Source organism: Drosophila innubila (genome assembly GCF_004354385.1).
Source record: "Drosophila innubila isolate TH190305 chromosome 2L unlocalized genomic scaffold, UK_Dinn_1.0 4_B_2L, whole genome shotgun sequence".
Taxonomy (NCBI): domain Eukaryota; kingdom Metazoa; phylum Arthropoda; class Insecta; order Diptera; family Drosophilidae; genus Drosophila; species Drosophila innubila.
In genome coordinates, this window is record NW_022995372.1 from 24539511 (window position 1) to 24557666 (window position 18156).

The window sequence follows — 18156 nt, forward strand, 5'->3', positions numbered from 1 at the left end:
ATACATCAGTTTACATTGATTTCTTTTACCTCCACAGCTGCAGCTAGTGATAAATGAGTGTTGGCTGTCCATGAGCTGATGTTTCCCTTATAGGCATTGTCATCCATCTCGATGCGACCATGAACATTGATCTCTGGCAACAATTCGTATGGCGTTATGAGCTTCAATTGGACATTGAATGCCTGTGGTCTGACATTGTCCACGACCTTGGTGTAGTTCAATTCAACGCCCATTTCTTGGGACTGCTCTAATTTATTGCGCAACATAAACTGAATACGCTGATAGAAGGAGTTGAAGTACAAATCAATGTGATATTCGAAAATAGACTTGAAGTCCTTGGCGATGGCAAATGGTGTGGTTACAGTGAGCACATTCAATACATTAATGTAGTCTGGATAATACAGACGATCCCTGAACTCCACTCTGCCCTGAGGTAGATCTACATTGCCAACAATGAAATACATATCGAGATTTTCCTGTATGTCAACCTGGCCATCAATTGTCGGCCAGACCAACGAGTCCAGTTCGAAAGTCGTTAGGTAGGAGAGATAATCCTCTTCGGATTCCTCTTCAACTCTTGGCGGCTGGAAGTCATCATCGAAGTGTAAATCTAATTGCATTTTCTGGCTACTCAATTGATTGACCAATTTCGGTTTAGGATGTCCTTTGATCTTAACACCCAACTTGTAGTTTGATAGCTTTCCATGCAGCTGGAATATGAAAGTTTCCCTCTTCAGCAACTGCACAATAAATCCATTCTCTTCGAAGCCCGCAAGTGGTGTGAATACCAGGTAAGAGTATTCAAAATCGGTGAGATTGTGCATATGCCACACTCCTGTAAAGCCCAATGTGGCATTATTCCAGATGCCACGCATATCCACACGTTCCGTATTGACCTTGCCAAACAAGGCGGCTTGCTGGAAGCTTTCAATGGGCGTGGCCACACTCAGCTTGACATCAAAGTCCAGTAGATTCTTGATATCCGCAAGAGCTTCAAATCCAAGGGCGGCAGTTGGGGCACGTACCTCTGCCACCGCATGACGTTTCTTCTCATTCAATCCAAAGCGTCCATTAATCGTACGGAATTTCTCCAGCGGAGTTGTGATATTAATAGTCAGCATATTATCCGTGAGCTTCTTTACATAACCATCCATTGTCAGAGTAAATTCACGTATGTCAAACTCAAGGGAGGCGGCTCCTTGAATCTGCCGCTTATCGTTCAACATGAACATGGCAACCAAACCTCCCTTTCTATACCCCTCGAAGGGACTGACCAGGGAAACCGTGCCGGAGACATTGTGATAGCGTTGATTGCGTATCACATCCCAGTTAGACTTGATGCTGTATGTGTTGAAGGTCTCGTTCTGTTTATATCTCAAATAGAGATCCGTGTCGAACTTCTTTGTATCCTGCATGTGTTTTACCTTGACATTTATCGTGGGTATATCCTTAATGGTGCTGTTGATGCCGATACGCACATCAAAGCTAACCAACTGATCTCGTATATCGTGATCGCTTTTGAAACCCAGCTCCAATAACTGATCGTCGGCCCAGGACAACGTTGAGTTCATCAATACCAAATTCTTTACGTTATAGACACCCGCCCGTAGACTGTTTGTCCGCCAGCCATTGAAGGGAGTGCTAAGCTCTGCATGCACCCAATTATGAAGGGTCTTTCCCGGCATAATTCCCGCATCGTAGCTGAACTCAATGACCTCTGTGATGCTCCATGAGGCATGTGCTTTGCCGTAATACTTGGGCCCACCCGTATACGTGTTGAAGCCACAGGTAATGGTGCGTTCCGGATAGGTTAACATAACATTGCCGTCGTAATGTTTATTTCCCGGACTGTTGTACTCTAGGAGCAAACCCAATCTCTGACTTGGATCACGATTGGCATCCCATTTCAGCTCCAGAGACAACTCTTTACGCTTCTCAATGTTTAACAAGCCCAGTCTTATGTGCACATCTCGAATTCTAACAAAAAAATATTACTGAGAATTATTAATTGTCGATGGAAGTTGTTTATAAAATGAAACATAAATATTAAGACACTCCTTTAAATACAAATGTACGTCTAAGAATATTGGATTGAATTAATGAAAAATAAGCATAACAGACAAAATAATAAAAATCTTTATACATGACAGCTTTTTTAATATAATGGGTATAGGGAGACATTAACAAACTGACTCCAAACATAGATTGTAGTCTTGTCTTGAATGTATCTTTTAATTTCTCACATTTCACCAATGATAATTGATCTAACAAAGGGTTTAGAATAAAAAACAATTGTTTAATTCTTAACAGAAATGGACAGAAAATTTTCTTGATACACGTTGTCTCATAACTGATCTCTAAGACTTGTTGAACAAGAAACTTAATTTATATTGCGAGCCCGTCTTGGTAATGTTGATTCAGATTGTTTACTAACATTTAACTTTTATGAAGTAAGCAACCTTAATGATTGATAATTATTGTTAAACTTAATCAAGAGTTGTAGCCTTCACTTACTTATCAATGTGCATTTCTAGCTGCAAGAGTTTTGGCTGCTCTGATAATAATTTTGAATTAATCCAATAATCTTTTTCCTTGATCTTCAAACGCACTTCGGCATTCGAATTGCGATTGTGCGCATTAGAAGCATATTGTACGGTCAAACCGTAAGGATCCTTTCCATACTTGGCTTGCAGATCGGAGAAGATCAAAAGTTGATTCCGTCGATAGACAATGTTCAATGAGGTTAATTCAAATGAAGGACTCTCCACAATCATTTTTAGGTGATGCAAGGCCTGAGCACGCGAACTTCGATCTTTATAGTTGCCTTTGATGGAAATCGAGTGACCCGTGAACCAGGAACCATTGATAAACACCTGAGAAAAACAAAAAATTTATTGAATCATTTTGACTTACTGTACTAATTAGTTAAACTAACCATATAATCCTTTGTCTCAATTTCATTGACTTTAAGACTTGCGGTGCAGGAATTAAATTCCGGCACAGATATATTCATATAGGCATCGACGGCAAAGAGACTACGACGTGGCAGATACACAGAAAACAGACCCGTAATCTCCTTCTCCGGCGCATACTTCAGACCTATAATAACATTATTCTCCGTGCCATTTTTGCTGCGCTCCTCGTGTCTGTTAAAATTGGAATTACATCAAGCTCCTGTTTAGATTATACATTTACTTACTTGACCATTATGCGGTAATCTATTTTTGATCTTGGAAGCTTCAGTTCCAAGCTGGCACGCGTCCTGGTACCGTCGAAAATAGCATCCTCGGATTGAGAGCGTGCAAAGATTAACCTCACTAAGCTCGTGTAGTTGGGATTGATATAATCCGGAGCATTGTTATAGGTAAATATACCCTCAGTGTGTCCTTGCAGACTCAGCCAAGTGGCATTTGAGGCAAAGTTTAGTTTGGGATACGCTGTCGTCCTCAGTTTCATATTTCCTCGATATTCCGTCTTGGATTTATCGCTATTGTCCAGCAGACGACCAGCAAAGTTAATTGTTTCTATTTTGGCATCCTTGAACTACAAAAAGTACTTTTATTATACAAATTTCCTTAATATTTCTTAATGTAACCTTATGCACTTTTTTATTGTAAGCAATTTTGAGTTTTGGGTTTAGAAGTAAAACCTGAAAAATATTGTCTAAATGAATGAGAGCATCACAGATATACCTTTTTTCTTGATTTTTACTATAGAAATAAATTTTTACTTTTATTTATCACTTGAACTAAAAAACCTTTGACTAAAAATTTTTTAATTCTAATTTAAGAACATAATATTATAATAAAACGTTTCTTTATTAAAAACAAATAGAATGCAAATACCGGAAAAAAATGTTTTTTAAATTTAGTCATTTTGTCATAATTTTTTTATTTAGATCAAAAACTAAGATTTATTTTATATTTTTTTATAGTAATCAATAAACAATAAAATCTGAAGAAATTACTCAAATAAAATAGTCTTTGTTTTTATTCAATAATTATTATTAAACTTACCTAACAATTACTATCTACGGATACATACCCTGTAATTAATGGTCATATTGGTGGAGGTGGTCACTTCGTTTTGCACAACGTTTCCACTGACTAAAGCCTGTAGATTCCTCGTCTCGAAGGAGAGATCCACATCATGTTGTTTGATGCCGTTCTTTTCATTGATTTTGATGGATCCAACCAGGCCGGTAACTTTTACTCCTTGGAGGGTCAACAGCATGCGAGGCTTATAAATCCAGGCAGTAAAGTCTTGATATCGTCGCAGTTCCATGCCCAAGTCAAAGTATCGTTGACGGTTATTGTCCAGATAGACATCGAGGCGTCTGTAGTCGGGATTGTTATCAAAGCTGCAGCCGGCGGAGGCTCGATTCTCGCCATTTGTGAAGGCAACGGAAGCGTTAAAGGCATTGGAAATGCTAGTCAAATTGGCAACAAGGATGCGAGGAACCTTTGAGCCAGGTGTGGTGAAAACTAGCGAAAAGTTGTTCTTCTCTTCCTCCTCCTGATCCCAAATGTACTCGAACACATACTTCTTGGCCGACAAATCAGATTTCTTGAGAACTAGACTGAAGTTTAGTGGCCCCGATAGTATTAAACTGGGATAAGCATCTGTGGCATTGCTCAGATCGGGAACACTATAATGCGAGCACATTTGCAATCCAACTGCCGTGTCCAGGACGGTCCAAGTGCAGGTAGAGTTGGCACTGCGCTTCTCAATTCCCCCCTGAGGCAACTGCTGATCTCTCTTGACCACCAACAACTCGGATCGTGCACTAAATATTTCATTCTTATCCTGCGGCAGGTTGAAGGAGAATGAAATGAGATTGCGACCGCGCATCTTCAAGTTGGCCTCCACCTCTGAGTTGGAGTACAAATTACTCTTGACCTTAATGCCCGATTGATCCCAATACATATCCGTTTGCATCGTTGTTATGACATCCACGGACACCGAGGGCTTGAAAAGTCCTTGCACATCGAAATGCCAATCGGCATCAAGTTTATCCAGATTGCCTGAGATGCTCAGATCAACGGAAGATGCACCAAAAGCGTGGATTGCCAAAGGCATGCCAATTGCTAGAGGAACACTATAAGATGCATCCAGGAAAACACTCGACTTGGTGTAGGTAAAGGGTTTCCCCGAGAGCAGCTTCTTGGCCTGAGACATGGGATTAAGTTGGGCTGCCAACAATGCTACCTCCGTCATGGATTCAACATTATAATAACGCAAATCGTTGCCAAAAATACGCATTCCAAACTGTGCTCGAGGATTGTTATAATCGTATTTCAGTTTGTATCCCAATTGATCAACATTCCGATCGATTCCTTGTTTCTTTACCTTGGCTGCAGTATCGGCATTCCGCCTGGTTCTCGCTGATTCTTCCTCATCATCTTCCTCGAATTTATATTCATAGTCCCCCGATTCTATGGCATCCTCAGTCCTACGTTTAAGTCGCAAATTGTCTAAACTGAGCAAATTGTCCAATGTGTCGTCCTCCTCAGCGCTCTCATTGCCCAGCCAACGATTGAGAAAGGAGAGTTTCTTGCGTAGCAGCTCACCATTCAAAGGTCCTTTTGGACCAAAAACATTAGCCACTAGTTCCTCAAAACCCTCGGCTCTTGCATTAAACTCAAAGAAGTTAACGGACTGACCAAAGAGATCGGCGGTAAAATTAACGCTGACATGACGTGGCAGATAGGAGTCGGTGCCAAAGATGAGATTGGCATCCGTTGTGGTACCTAAAAATACGAATTGATAATCAGTAAAATGAACTACTGACTACTGATTTAAAGTCTTATCTACAGTTTTTTTAGTCTTTGAAATAAACGTTTTCAAAAAGATAATGTAAATGTATTGTCATTATTCATGGGTCTTAAAAATTTGACAGAAGTAAACAAAAATTCCGACACCATTTGGATGGGAATTCTTGGATTTTTCAAAATTAAATGCACATATGAATATTCTAAGCTAAAAGTTTATTCGCAAAAAATTTATTTTTAGTAATCTGTAAGATGAGTATCGTTTAATATCGGTCTACTAGAGGAAGCTATATTCAAATATATTATTGTTATAAAATTGCACACAGTTTATATTGACTAAAAACATTTTAAAATCAAAATCAAAGTAAGAAACTGTAAAGTCAAAGTGAAAATGCTTTAGTAAATTATCTTCAGTTCAAATTGTTATATCAATGAGTTAGAAGAATATTTTCTTATATTAAAATTATATCGTTGCACGTACCAAAATTGTACTCATCGAAGAACAAGCTGTGCTCGTAGTTCCGGGAGAACTTGCGTATATCCATTTTAAACTTCTCGGAGAGTTCATCGTTTAACAATAAGCCCTGAGCTTCTATGCGCACTGGAGAATTGGACTTGGCCAAATTGGTTAAATGAGACCAGACAAAGGAGCCAACTTGGTTGATCTGTTCATGTTCGAGAATGGACTTAATTTCCGCAATAGATATATAGTCTGGACAGCGCATGGTTTGCAGATAACTGAAGATACGCAGTTCAGAGTTGAACGTATAGTCCGCATAATAATCCAGGAAAAACTTGCGATGTTTAAGGCAATTGACGCGTCTAAAGGAGAAAATGCTCTGCAATCTTATGTTAACAGGTACCGAATTATCCTTGATTATGGATTGTAATTGCACAGCGAAATCATTGGACATGACGCCAATGTTTCCCAATCCTTTGAGCAGAATTGTTAAACGTTCGTGTTGCTTTCGCGCGCCACGATATTTTTTAAACTGATTTAGGAATTCGGTCTCCAGCAGCGTGATAATCTTTGTAACCTTAAGGTTTTCCTCGCAGTTTTCATGATGCTTGCAATAACTGTGCACCACAGCTGTCGAGCCTAGGGTGTATTCCGGGTCTTGTTTGTTTTTGGCATAGTCAAGTATGCTGTAGAATGTGTCCAAGGTCTCCTCATCGGGTCGTGTGATATATGACATTGATGTCATCCAACTGTGTGCCATTTCTTTGGAAATTTTCTCATAAACAATTTGATCGCGCATCACTTGATAAGAGGCAGTGCTTCCAATGTAGGGCAGCGATTCCAGCACGTGGTTCCTGTAATTGATAAGACAAATCAACACCGTATCAGTTGACCTTCAACGGGGTTCATTGCACTCCAAGATTACTCACTTGCCCTGCGAACAAATACTCGCCGATCGTTGCAACAACACCGTCAACGTCTTGTAGTCCAGACTCTTGGACGATTGTAAAAAGTTGGTAAAGACATCGATGAACTCACGTTGTATATTCGGAAAACCCAAAGCGCACATTTCCACCAACAATTCACGGGCGACCTTAATCTCATCATGAGTGGGCTTCACAGGCGGCGTATGGTCAAAGATTAGAGGAGAACGTCTCTCAACCATCTCGATATCTACGATATTCAAAATGCAAATGGGATATTGATATTATTTAAATTAAAATATTCCATACATTCTGACCAACATTTTTTTTAAATCGGACAATAATATCATATAAATATTCTGAATAAATATGGTCTGAATCATACCACTGCAGTACACTGTATTATATACCCGTAATAGGAACAACCAATTGAATATTTGTTTCCATTATGATCAACATTATTGATCTTTTAATGATCTGCTTTCAATCTTATAAATTTTGACTGTAAAACGATTTACAGATTTAAAATGAAGTTGGTCTTAATCGTACTGTCATAGGTAGGAGCGATTTAGATTTGAAGTCTTGTATTCGAGTAGCAAGCATATGTGGCTTGAAAGATATCTTAATTATATATCTTCAGCAGTCTTGGTCAGTTTTTGTATAATAAAACATACAGTTGTCGTTACTATGACATTAAAAAAACTAGTCGGCCGGTGCTACAGTCGAGCATACTCGACTGTCGGAGACCCCGTACTTACTATCCAAAATCAGTCACTTCTAAAAACTAAATAATATTTAAGATTACCATAAACTCTTATATATTAAATTTGTCGCCGCTCGAATTTGCTTCCGATATAATTAAAAATTTTATCGGCACCCAGGGAACACCACGTGGAGGCCATTACACTTGTAATGGGGTCCTTTTTAGTGTGATAATTATCTTAAAATGGAACACTTGGTAGCACAACAAAATCAAATTTCAAAATCACTTGTACACAGCGCGCACAAAAGAGTTGAAAAACAGTCAGTTTAAAGTCAAATAGACATACATATGCATTAATCATTAGGAAGAGCAGGACATCCATATGTGCAATTCAAAGATCTGTTAAGTGCACACATACATACATATGTTGGCACGCGCCAAAACAAAAGAAGTTTCTAGCTAAGCATTCATATATATAAACATGCGTTTATGCATATTTGGCTATGTTAAGCATAAGTGAAACCTTAACAGAGAATAAATTAAAACTGCATGCTAAACATGCTAAATGTTAAATCAAATAGTAAAATAATTGAAAACCAAAAAAAGACAAATTTACTAAAAACATAAATTTACACAGTAAATTTATAATAAACATGAAATTAACATAGAATTTTAACTTAACGTTTATATAAATACCAATGTAAAATTATTTAAATGAAATTTTTAAACATGTATTCAATATTAAATGTCAGTATAACATTCATAAATAACAATTTCAATAAATTGTAAAAATTAAAAAAAAAAGCTTAAATTCAGCTGGAAAAAAAGTTGTTCCCGCCGGGAATCGAACCCGCGACAAAATTGCAAAAATTTTCAAAAGACCAAGGCTCAAAGTGTTGAGCCACTCTCGCACTTATGTCTTTATCCTCCTAAATGGCCATATTGCTTGTTTTAGTGCTCAATTAAAAAGTAAAAGAAATAATTTATATTTTAACATTTAATGTTAATATTACATTTTAAATAAGCACTTAGTTTGTTTTAATATAAAATGAAATTGAATTCGAACATATATTAAAAATCTTTCGCCCACGGCAGGACTCGAACCCATGAGCACTGTCCGACTCCGCGACTCAGTACACTGCGCCACCGAAGCTCACGTCTGAATGGACGCCAATTTGTTATATAATATGTTAATATAAATTTTTTGTTTTATCAAGATATTCAAGTTTTAATTACTGCCAACGCGCCATCAACGAGTTTAACAGCAAAATTTATTATTTGAATATCTTCGCTATTTACTGTGCGATCAGAATGAAATTTTCAGCAAAAATTTAGGACAATTATATCTTCATCTGTGCAAAATCTGGAATTTCTGGCTTTCAAAATGCTCTTATAATTTGGATATGAAATTTTCAATGTCGATTTGCAGGCGGTTAAGGGGGCGTGGCTGATTTTTGAAACAAACTTGATCTGCCTGCAGTATAGAGGAACCTAGATACCAAGTTTGGTGTCTCTAGCTCTTATAGTCTCCGAGATCTAGGTGTTCATACAGACAGACAGACAGACAGACAGACGGACAGACAGACAGACGGACATTGCTATATCGACTCGACTATTGATGCTGATCAAGAATATATATACTTTATAGGGTCTGCCACGCCTCCTTCTACCTGTTACGCACATATTCGGTAAAACAAACCCAATAGACCCCTGTACTTTTTTTAAGTACGGGGTCTAATAAATTTTTTGTAACCTAATTAGATAGTTTTATTTTTATTTTTTGACAGTAGCCTGAGGGGATGTAAAAACTTCGGCATACCGAAGATAACTTATTATCTTGTTTAAAAAATTATTTACTCTGTTCCAGGAATTCGCTTATGCTGTAGTCATCGCTTCCCGTTAGCAGAAGTTTACTTTTCGTGGTGGTCAAAGCGCCGGAGCTGCCATTGGAAAAAGGAACCAACAAGTGATTCTCCAGGCAGCTGATCTCGCGGTAAACATTCTTATCAACAGTCAACTGTAATGAGAATTACATGATAGATGAGTCACCTAAAATAGCTGAGCATATCGATAGCAAACTTACATTGCAGTAGCTCTGTGAATTGAGAATGGGCCAAATTGTCTTATCATCTCGGAAAGTGTAAGGTGTTGTTTGCAGCACAGACTGTGTGGCGTAACGTCGTCGACATGTGAGAATATCTTTGGTCTTGCGTATGGTCACATAGACATTGTCGATTGTTACAAGTTCATACTGTACTTCACAGTCGCCAGATACATCTGTTTCGGTGGTATTAAAGTCAACATCAAATCGCATCATGGTATTTTGAAAACTTGACAATATGCCCTTCTTGAAGTTGAGAACCCAAGGGCTTTCCAACTCAGCTGGACACACTTCGCTTATCAGACCATCATGAAAGGCGAAGCGTAGCAGATTCTTGGATAATTCGGTGGACATATCGTAGCTTTTAGGGTGCAGGTTCTCAAAGTCTGAAGCCTCGCCCGAATCGCTGCTGGCCAAATTATCATAATAATCATAAGTATCTTTGGAAGTACTTTCACTGTTGGACTCGTTAGACTCTTGAATCGTATCGTAGAGTTTAACGGAATTAATGCGTAGATAGCCCTCGCAGCCTTTGGGAAAGAATATCTCCAGGTCGGCTTTTAAGTACAAATCGGAGCTATTATCGCCGGATCCAGCGAATTCGGTGCGTAACGATACCGTATAATCATATTTGTACAATTTATTGCCATAATCGAATTTTGAAGTTATCGTTTCACACTGGGGACGTCCGCAAATGCGCGGATCCTTGAGAGGATCTAAACAAAAAGAAAATTAACGAAATATGAAATTTTTTACATTTATTTTAAAATTAGATTTCATTTTATCTCATGATCAGACTTGTATATAATAAATAGATATTAAATAATTTAAAATAAAAATAAATGTATTAAAAATTTAAAATGTCTTGTTTAATGTTATGATAATAAATATATTCAACTTACTTTCCCGCGCCGCCTGACTCTGTGCCATAAACAGCGCCAGGAGCAGCAAAAGAGCTGACAGGAGATTTACAGCGCCCATGCTGGGCGTGGCAAGTTAGTGTCTCAAGACTTCGAATATAAACGAAATCAATTTCGCATAGCTCGAAAATGTAGCTAAAAGTATAACAAAGAAGATCAAAATTATGGAAATAATTATTCTGGAATTAAAAGAATCTGTTTTAAACTTCAAGTGCATAATAAAACTGCAGTAAAATCTTTGGTTTAACAGCATGAATTGCATATTGTAGCAAGCTTCATTAGGCAAATGCCGATTTGCCCACAATTACATAAACTGTGCATTTGATTTGACAAAGCGATTCCGTAACAAAATTAAACGATAGACAGCCCTTTGTTGAAACCATTCACTTGGCTGACAAAGCCAGACATTTCGAAATTTTAACCACAAATACCAAATCAGATAGAGGCCATAGCAAAATCGTTACTTTCTGTAATATTTGCAAACTGATTTTGTGCTTAAATAAGTTTTACACTTGTTGAACTTGGCTGTGGCTTGGCCAAGTCATCGTTGGCCTCTTTGAAGCTTAACATATGCTGAGTGGAAAAGGACGTGGGCGGAAATATTCGCCCAGTAATATAACGCCTTTTGCGTATTTCCCTTTTGCCGCAGCAAAGCCACAGCAAATCCACAGCAAATCAATTGAATTTCCACTTGATTTCACATACAAAAAAACTCACACACACACAAAGACAAGAAAAGAAAACAAAGAAATCTATGAAACAAACAAGTAAAGCATTCAAGCCCAAGCAGGGAGCAAGTGCTGCCATCATTAATTCCAGCAATAAAGTGGGAACAGATCGGAAGTGGTGAGCAGAGGGGACATGACGATTGATGCCAACTGTTGTTTGCATTTGCATTTGATTTTAGAGCAGGAAAAAATTGTTAACGCTTTTTTTTCTTTCTCTATTCTCCTTGTTTGCATTTTTTTCTTCCATTTATTTCTTTGCTCTTTGCACTTTGCATTGCATATAAATCGCAGTTACAGTTGTGGTTTGGGGCTGGGAACAGTTCTGGAACTGGAACTGGTTCTGTTTACTGTTTGCTTCTGGGTATGTGCTGACAATGATTGGCGAGGCTGCAAGGAACACCAAAAGCACTTAACACTTTTTTTTTTGCCCGCTCTTGGAGCATATGACCTGCATACATACATATGCAGACAAGAAACACACACATATATACATATTAGTATGTGTCTGGTTATAACACATATCAATTGTTCTCCTCATGGTGTTTGGTCAGGGAAGTGAAGGGAATACTTTCAAAATACTTTTGTTTGTCTGTCACAAATTGAATTGCATTGGGTTTTGTGCTTACATGGAGAGAGAGAGAGAGAGAGGTACATAAATAATGATTGCAAATCATGCTGCTGACGCATTTGACGCCAAATTGCATTTCCATGTTGTTTTTATAACTGAAATGAAGTGTTTGAAAGCTGGCACTTTCCGTAAGATTAGTAAGCTGCTTAATATTTTTGAAAGTTAAAATAATCAAAATGTGTATTTTTACAAAGAGAAAAAACGCGTTCCTTAATTCTAGGATTAATTGACAAATAACAATTATTATTTAGCCAAAAAAACTATCTTCGGTATGCAGCTAGGTACTTTTATCGCTGCAAAAAGGTGATCAACAATAGAATTTTACAAATTATATACCTACCAAGAACGTTTTAAAATATTTATGCTACACACTTAATTATTCAATGACTTGATTCAATTAAAAAAATTTCACTATTAATTCTTGAAATATTTGAAATCTATTGGTTGTTTACAGATATAAATATAGATATATAAATATTATGCCATTGTATATATTATTATTAAATTTCAAGTTTGCTTTAAACTCGAAATTGTAAAATGACATATGTCGATACTATAATTAAGTTTCGTAATTTATAATCAATTTTAATTTCTTTAAGCTGCAATTTGCAAATGTGCTAATTTACATAGCACAAATGTGATGATCAGCGTACCACACCAGCTAGTGTTGGATAAGCGAGCAAAGTGCTGGAAAGCGTGGCACCCCTTGATGCATTTCGTGCGAATTGGTTTCCATTTCTAATTGAATTGCTAATTGTGAAAATATTTTATATTCTAGTGAAAGCAACGGAGTGTGGTAACAAATAAATAATTGTAAAAGCAAAACATGATATTTTGTGTTGTAAATCAAACAAACAAATTTGCTACATTTTTAAAGGACGCCCGCGGCTTTCTGTGGCTGAAACCACTGTTAATTAAATACACAGTGAAGTATAATATTGTTTACTGCACTGCAGAGAGAATATAAATGTATAAATATCTGTATATGAAGCAATATTACTATAACTATTGTTACAGTATTACCTGCCTGCTGTCACCCACCCCAACGCAGTCCACCCGACTTCCCTCTCCATCCACCTTACTGAGCAAAGCTGATAAGCGGCTTAACAAACGCTAAAACCGCTGAATACTTGAATGGTCTATGATACGGACAGAGTTCTCGGTGTAGTAACCATAAATCCAATTTGTCATAGCCTGAAATAATCATGTAAGCATTGTATGCTGTTCTCACTAAGAGGTTATTGATAACAATAAGAGCATTTATCTTTGTCTTGTTTTGAATATTATTGCAAATATACAGCTTAACAACAAATTTGCCTTTGATTTGTTATTCGCATGTCACTCGTACTAAGTATGAGTTAAGCATGTGCTTAAGTACGCTCTCAATGATTTGTGTTTAAGCAGGTCTTAACAAAAATAACAATAAGAGTAAAAGTTGAGCATAAACCGCTTGACATCGAATACCAAACAAAAATCCAACTCCATATTGTAGGAAAAAAAATATATTGCTTGTTTCACCAAAGCCAAAAGCCCAAACGCCATTTGTTTTCATATTTCCGACCCCAAAAAAATCCAGATACACACACGAAAACATTTTTCCGACATGGCAAACATTTTTGTTCAAAATGCAATTTTCAAGTGAAGCTCAAGTTGAAGCTGAGCTGCGAGCTGTGAGCTGATTGCAGATGGAATGGTCGGAAACGGAGGCTTTAGGCGGGGGCAACTACGAAGTTCACCCAGGTAAGAACTTTACCAGATTGTTAGCGATTCTAAAAACAAGAAGTGCAAGTTGCATAATCCCTAACTAGTTGACAACGAATTGCAAATTCGCTATTTTATTATTACTGCTGCAATTTTATAATACAATTTTATATTTTTAATCGAAAAAAGTTTTGATATTTTTTAATGGGCTTATACTTTCATTAGACTTTGATAAAAAAGTTGGATAAATCTAATCAGATTTGTTATTTTTCAGAAAAATCTCATTTCTTTCTGAAGCAACTTGAAATTATCCAGAGAATTTTGTCTGGGATGAATTTTAGAATCAATTTCATTATAACATTATCAGTTCTAGACGGCCCATAATATAGGAAGATAATTTCCTAGGAAGATAATTTTCCGCTCTTTTTAAAAATGTTTTTTTTTAGTTTTTATAGAATCAATTGGATCCTACTCTTTGCTGCCAGTGTATGCCTTTAAAAGAGTATGAAAATGTAAAAATTTCTATAGTAACATAAATTCTGAGCTAAATGCAATTACGTTTGCTGGAACAACTTGCGCGGCGAGTGAGAAGGCATTGCAGGGGAAGTTACTACAGTGCCGCACCATTTAGGGTTTTGTTAGGGATCGAGAGGGGGTCACATACTACATACAGAAGTCGTGACCTGAGCAACGGCACGAAAATCTAATAACAAAGTAAGCGAATAAAGATGCATATATGTGTGTATGCAAGCAACATCAACAACAGAATCGGCTCCCAATCAAATTAAAGTTGAAGAAGTGGAGAGGAATATCGTCTATCTCTCTAGCTTTATCTTTGTGTTAACGCTTATGGAAAATTCAAGTGCAACACAACAACACGCATTTTGTTGCACACTGTTGCAAAGCTGTTTGTATTACATCGGTACTCTTCTCCCATTCTGTTGTTCAGTCTCTCATCTGTTCAGCAACCTTTAAAGGCGCAGCAAAAAACAATCAAAATAAGTAGGAACAATATAGTCGAGTGTGCTCGACAGTGAGATACTCAGCATCCTTTTTCAACATTATGTAAGGAATCCTAATGTATTCATCATAATTAGGAATTATTTGAGACCTTTCCTAAAAGAAAATTATAATAACAACAACAACAATTGTCAATATAAAATCAGTCTTAATATAACGTTTCAAATTAACCTTTAAAGTTAATCAAAGCTTGTTGGAAATAAATATTAGGAAATTTTGGAATATAATAAAGATAGACATTTAAAAATGTCAATAACTTAAAATTAGCTTTTATGTATAAATTCACATTTCCCCCTACTATTTTTATATATACAATAGAATATATATACTTTATGGGGTCAGATATGTTATGCCTTCTTTAGTCTGTTACATACACATGCACTATGTTATAAAACTACTCAATGCATGGGCTACCGAATATTAAAAAGAGTTCAAAATTGGTTAGCAATGTGCGTCTGAAACGGCTTCTATTATTTTTTCAGAATATTCTGTGTTGCTGCCAGCGTCTACCTTCCGCTAGGGGTCGCTTTCCTCGTTTCGTAAGCGCTACATGTTTGTTATTGTTGGTTCTCCACTGGATGGCTGACTGTCTAGCTGCCTAGCCCTAATAGCTTCCAAATGGGAGCCTTGTTTGGTCACTGTCTCTACTTGTTTCCCTTCATTCTGCTCCTACTTCCGCTCAACAGCGCCTGCATGTATGCAATGCATTTTTTCATATTCGATAAAGAGAAAAGGCTCCTGGGTGTAATTTTGCGTGCATGTAAGTGTAGGTGTAGTATATGTGTGAGAACAGGAACAATGCACGTTGCAGGTGCAGGCACGAGATGGCATCACATTCCCGCTACCAGGCGAGAAATTGCAAAATTGAAAATTATGTGTATTACTTGAAAAATGGCTAATAAACGAGATTAAAATTGCCAACAGCGTGATTTCCAGCTGCTGTTTTCAGCTTTTATGTAAACGCACTCAATGCGAAATTGTCTAAAGAGAGAGAGAGCAAGAGAGAGAGAGAGAGAGAGGGAGAGGAAGAGAAATGCATCTGAGTTACGGACCATTGCGAAACACAATTCACATTGGCATTTGTGTCCAATTACAGTGAAAACTGACATTACCAGGCAACCAAGGAGACGTATGTATGTAAGGAGACTGCCTTGAGATTTTTTGTTATAAGCCAATTACCTAGATGTTCTCAAATTTCAACACAATTCAATGTAATATATGGGAAGCAGTGATTGTAGATTGTGTGCGATATAAATTACAGATTGTAGGAGCACAGAATTAAACTCGATCAGTTAGAGTCAAAGGAATAAAGCTGCTCCCCACTCTGAAAAATGAGTCAATATAAATCAACGAATCCTCATTTGATCGTTGTGAAATATGTATTCGGCAATTAATTCTAAGCAAGTTATTATAGTATTAAAGTTATTTATGAATGAAAGACTTCATATTTATGTTGAAATGGAAAAATTATGTACGAATAGTTAATTCGACATTTTATGTCTATAAGATTATTAATATTTAAGAGCAAAATTTAAATCAATTTGTTGTCCATAATTAACTTTTATACGACTTGAAATAAACATAATTTATGTGATCTTATAATTTATGTTTTTGGTATGAAGTTATCCAAAAGGATTTATTGTTAAGATTCCATGATGAACCCAAAGAAGAATGTCATGTTATTTTCAAATACTTCGGGTCTTTGGTCATGGTGTTATATCTATAACGCTGCAAAAATACTTCCTGAGTCGCAACACATATACATATTTATCAATTAGTGTGCAGAAACTTTTTGAGTGTAAAGTGTAAGCTTCAAGAGCGACTGGCAGCTAACAACATGGAGTAACTAAAATTTGCAGCTATAAGTTTTCTTTAATTATAAGGGCTATGAAAATTAAACGTACCAAAAGTGCGGCAACGACAACCACACAAAACAAAACAAACAAACAAAAATGGAGGAACGGTCGAAATAACTAAAAAACTAAGTAGTCTGACGACAACAGGAGCGCAACAAGGCGAAAAGGCAGGTAGTATGGGACGATTTAAGCCAAATAAAACCCAGCAAAGAGCCAGACAAACTGCCAAAGCTCAGAAAGAACAGGAGTCAGACGAGGAGGAAGAAAGAGCGGTAGAGAAGGAGTGTGAGTTAGCCAAAGTGGCGTAAGGAGAGCACACTTAATGCTTGGAAACACCTTGGCCTAAACGCTGGGAGTTTCTTCTGACCAACTGGATGTCCCAAATGGGAGCAGTGCCAAGAGAGAGAGAACTTTTTAGAGTTCTCAAATAAATTTGCATAATTTTTTTATTACCTTTATTTTGGCATCTCGTTTTTTTGTGTGCCATTCTTGATCGTTGTGTGCAAATGTGTAAAAGGAACTGGCATCCAAATCTAAGTGTGCATTGCAAAATTATGCAAATATTTTCTTAGTTTGATTGTACTACTTACTTTGTCTGTATGTGTGTACAACAGTGCGTATGCGTATTGAATTGGGTATTTAGTGCTCAGTTAAGTATTAATAGTGTTGCTTTGGCCACAATTTTCTTTCCACAAAGAACTATGCAAGTCTGCTTTTGTGTTAGGAAGCATTAGGAATTTAAGCAATATCTATTAATATAGAAATTTACACAATTTTCATACTTTAAATATTTAAAAAGCTGAACCTAATTTAAGTTTATAGGCTGGAATAAAAATGTTTTTAATAAAGGACACCAACAAATATGTCCATAGTAAAAGACTTAAAAAAGGAAGACTTTTAACTCCTGAAATAATTTTTAGTTTGAATTAATTTTATCGATAAAGTAATTTTATTGTAAGCTTTTCAGATTTTTAATTTCATATATAGTTTGTGTTGCATGTTTTGTATTGTATTGCAGTTTTATATTAAAGTAAACAATACATTGATTGTCAAATATTAATAAGATTTAGTTATAGAGAAATAAGACATTATATTCTGCATGAACAAGCTTTTTGTCGCTTTAACTATCAGCAGCTGCCTTAAATCAAACGTGACATAAATCTTTCTACAGTAATCCCACAGTTAAGCTGATTCTGGTTGTAGCTCTTTGATCCACGTCATTTTGGCAAATTCACAGCTATATCCATCACTCTATCTTCACTAAGCATTTTTTTTTTGTCACAAAGGTGTCACCAAACATATATCTCCATCTCTTTATATTCCGCCCCCGCTTAGTTTAGAGTGA

The 18156-nt window shown here is 36.7% G+C and overlaps 1 protein-coding gene across 1 annotated transcript in view; it reads right to left on the minus strand.

Annotated features, from left to right (window-relative positions):
* The window catches only part of LOC117782196, a 31011-nt gene that overhangs the window by 10372 nt on the left and 2483 nt on the right, over positions 1-18156 (minus strand). Inside the window, exons 2-11 of the mRNA XM_034619204.1 lie at positions 10861-11013; positions 9941-10674; positions 9715-9874; positions 7161-7404; positions 6253-7085; positions 4045-5750; positions 3200-3543; positions 2936-3146; positions 2515-2873; positions 30-1977 (exon numbers count right to left, since the gene is read on the minus strand). Coding sequence (XP_034475095.1) covers positions 30-1977; positions 2515-2873; positions 2936-3146; positions 3200-3543; positions 4045-5750; positions 6253-7085; positions 7161-7404; positions 9715-9874; positions 9941-10674; positions 10861-10939 — 6618 coding nt within the window. The 5' untranslated portion in view covers positions 10940-11013. The remainder of the gene's footprint in view (positions 1-29; positions 1978-2514; positions 2874-2935; positions 3147-3199; positions 3544-4044; positions 5751-6252; positions 7086-7160; positions 7405-9714; positions 9875-9940; positions 10675-10860; positions 11014-18156) is intronic.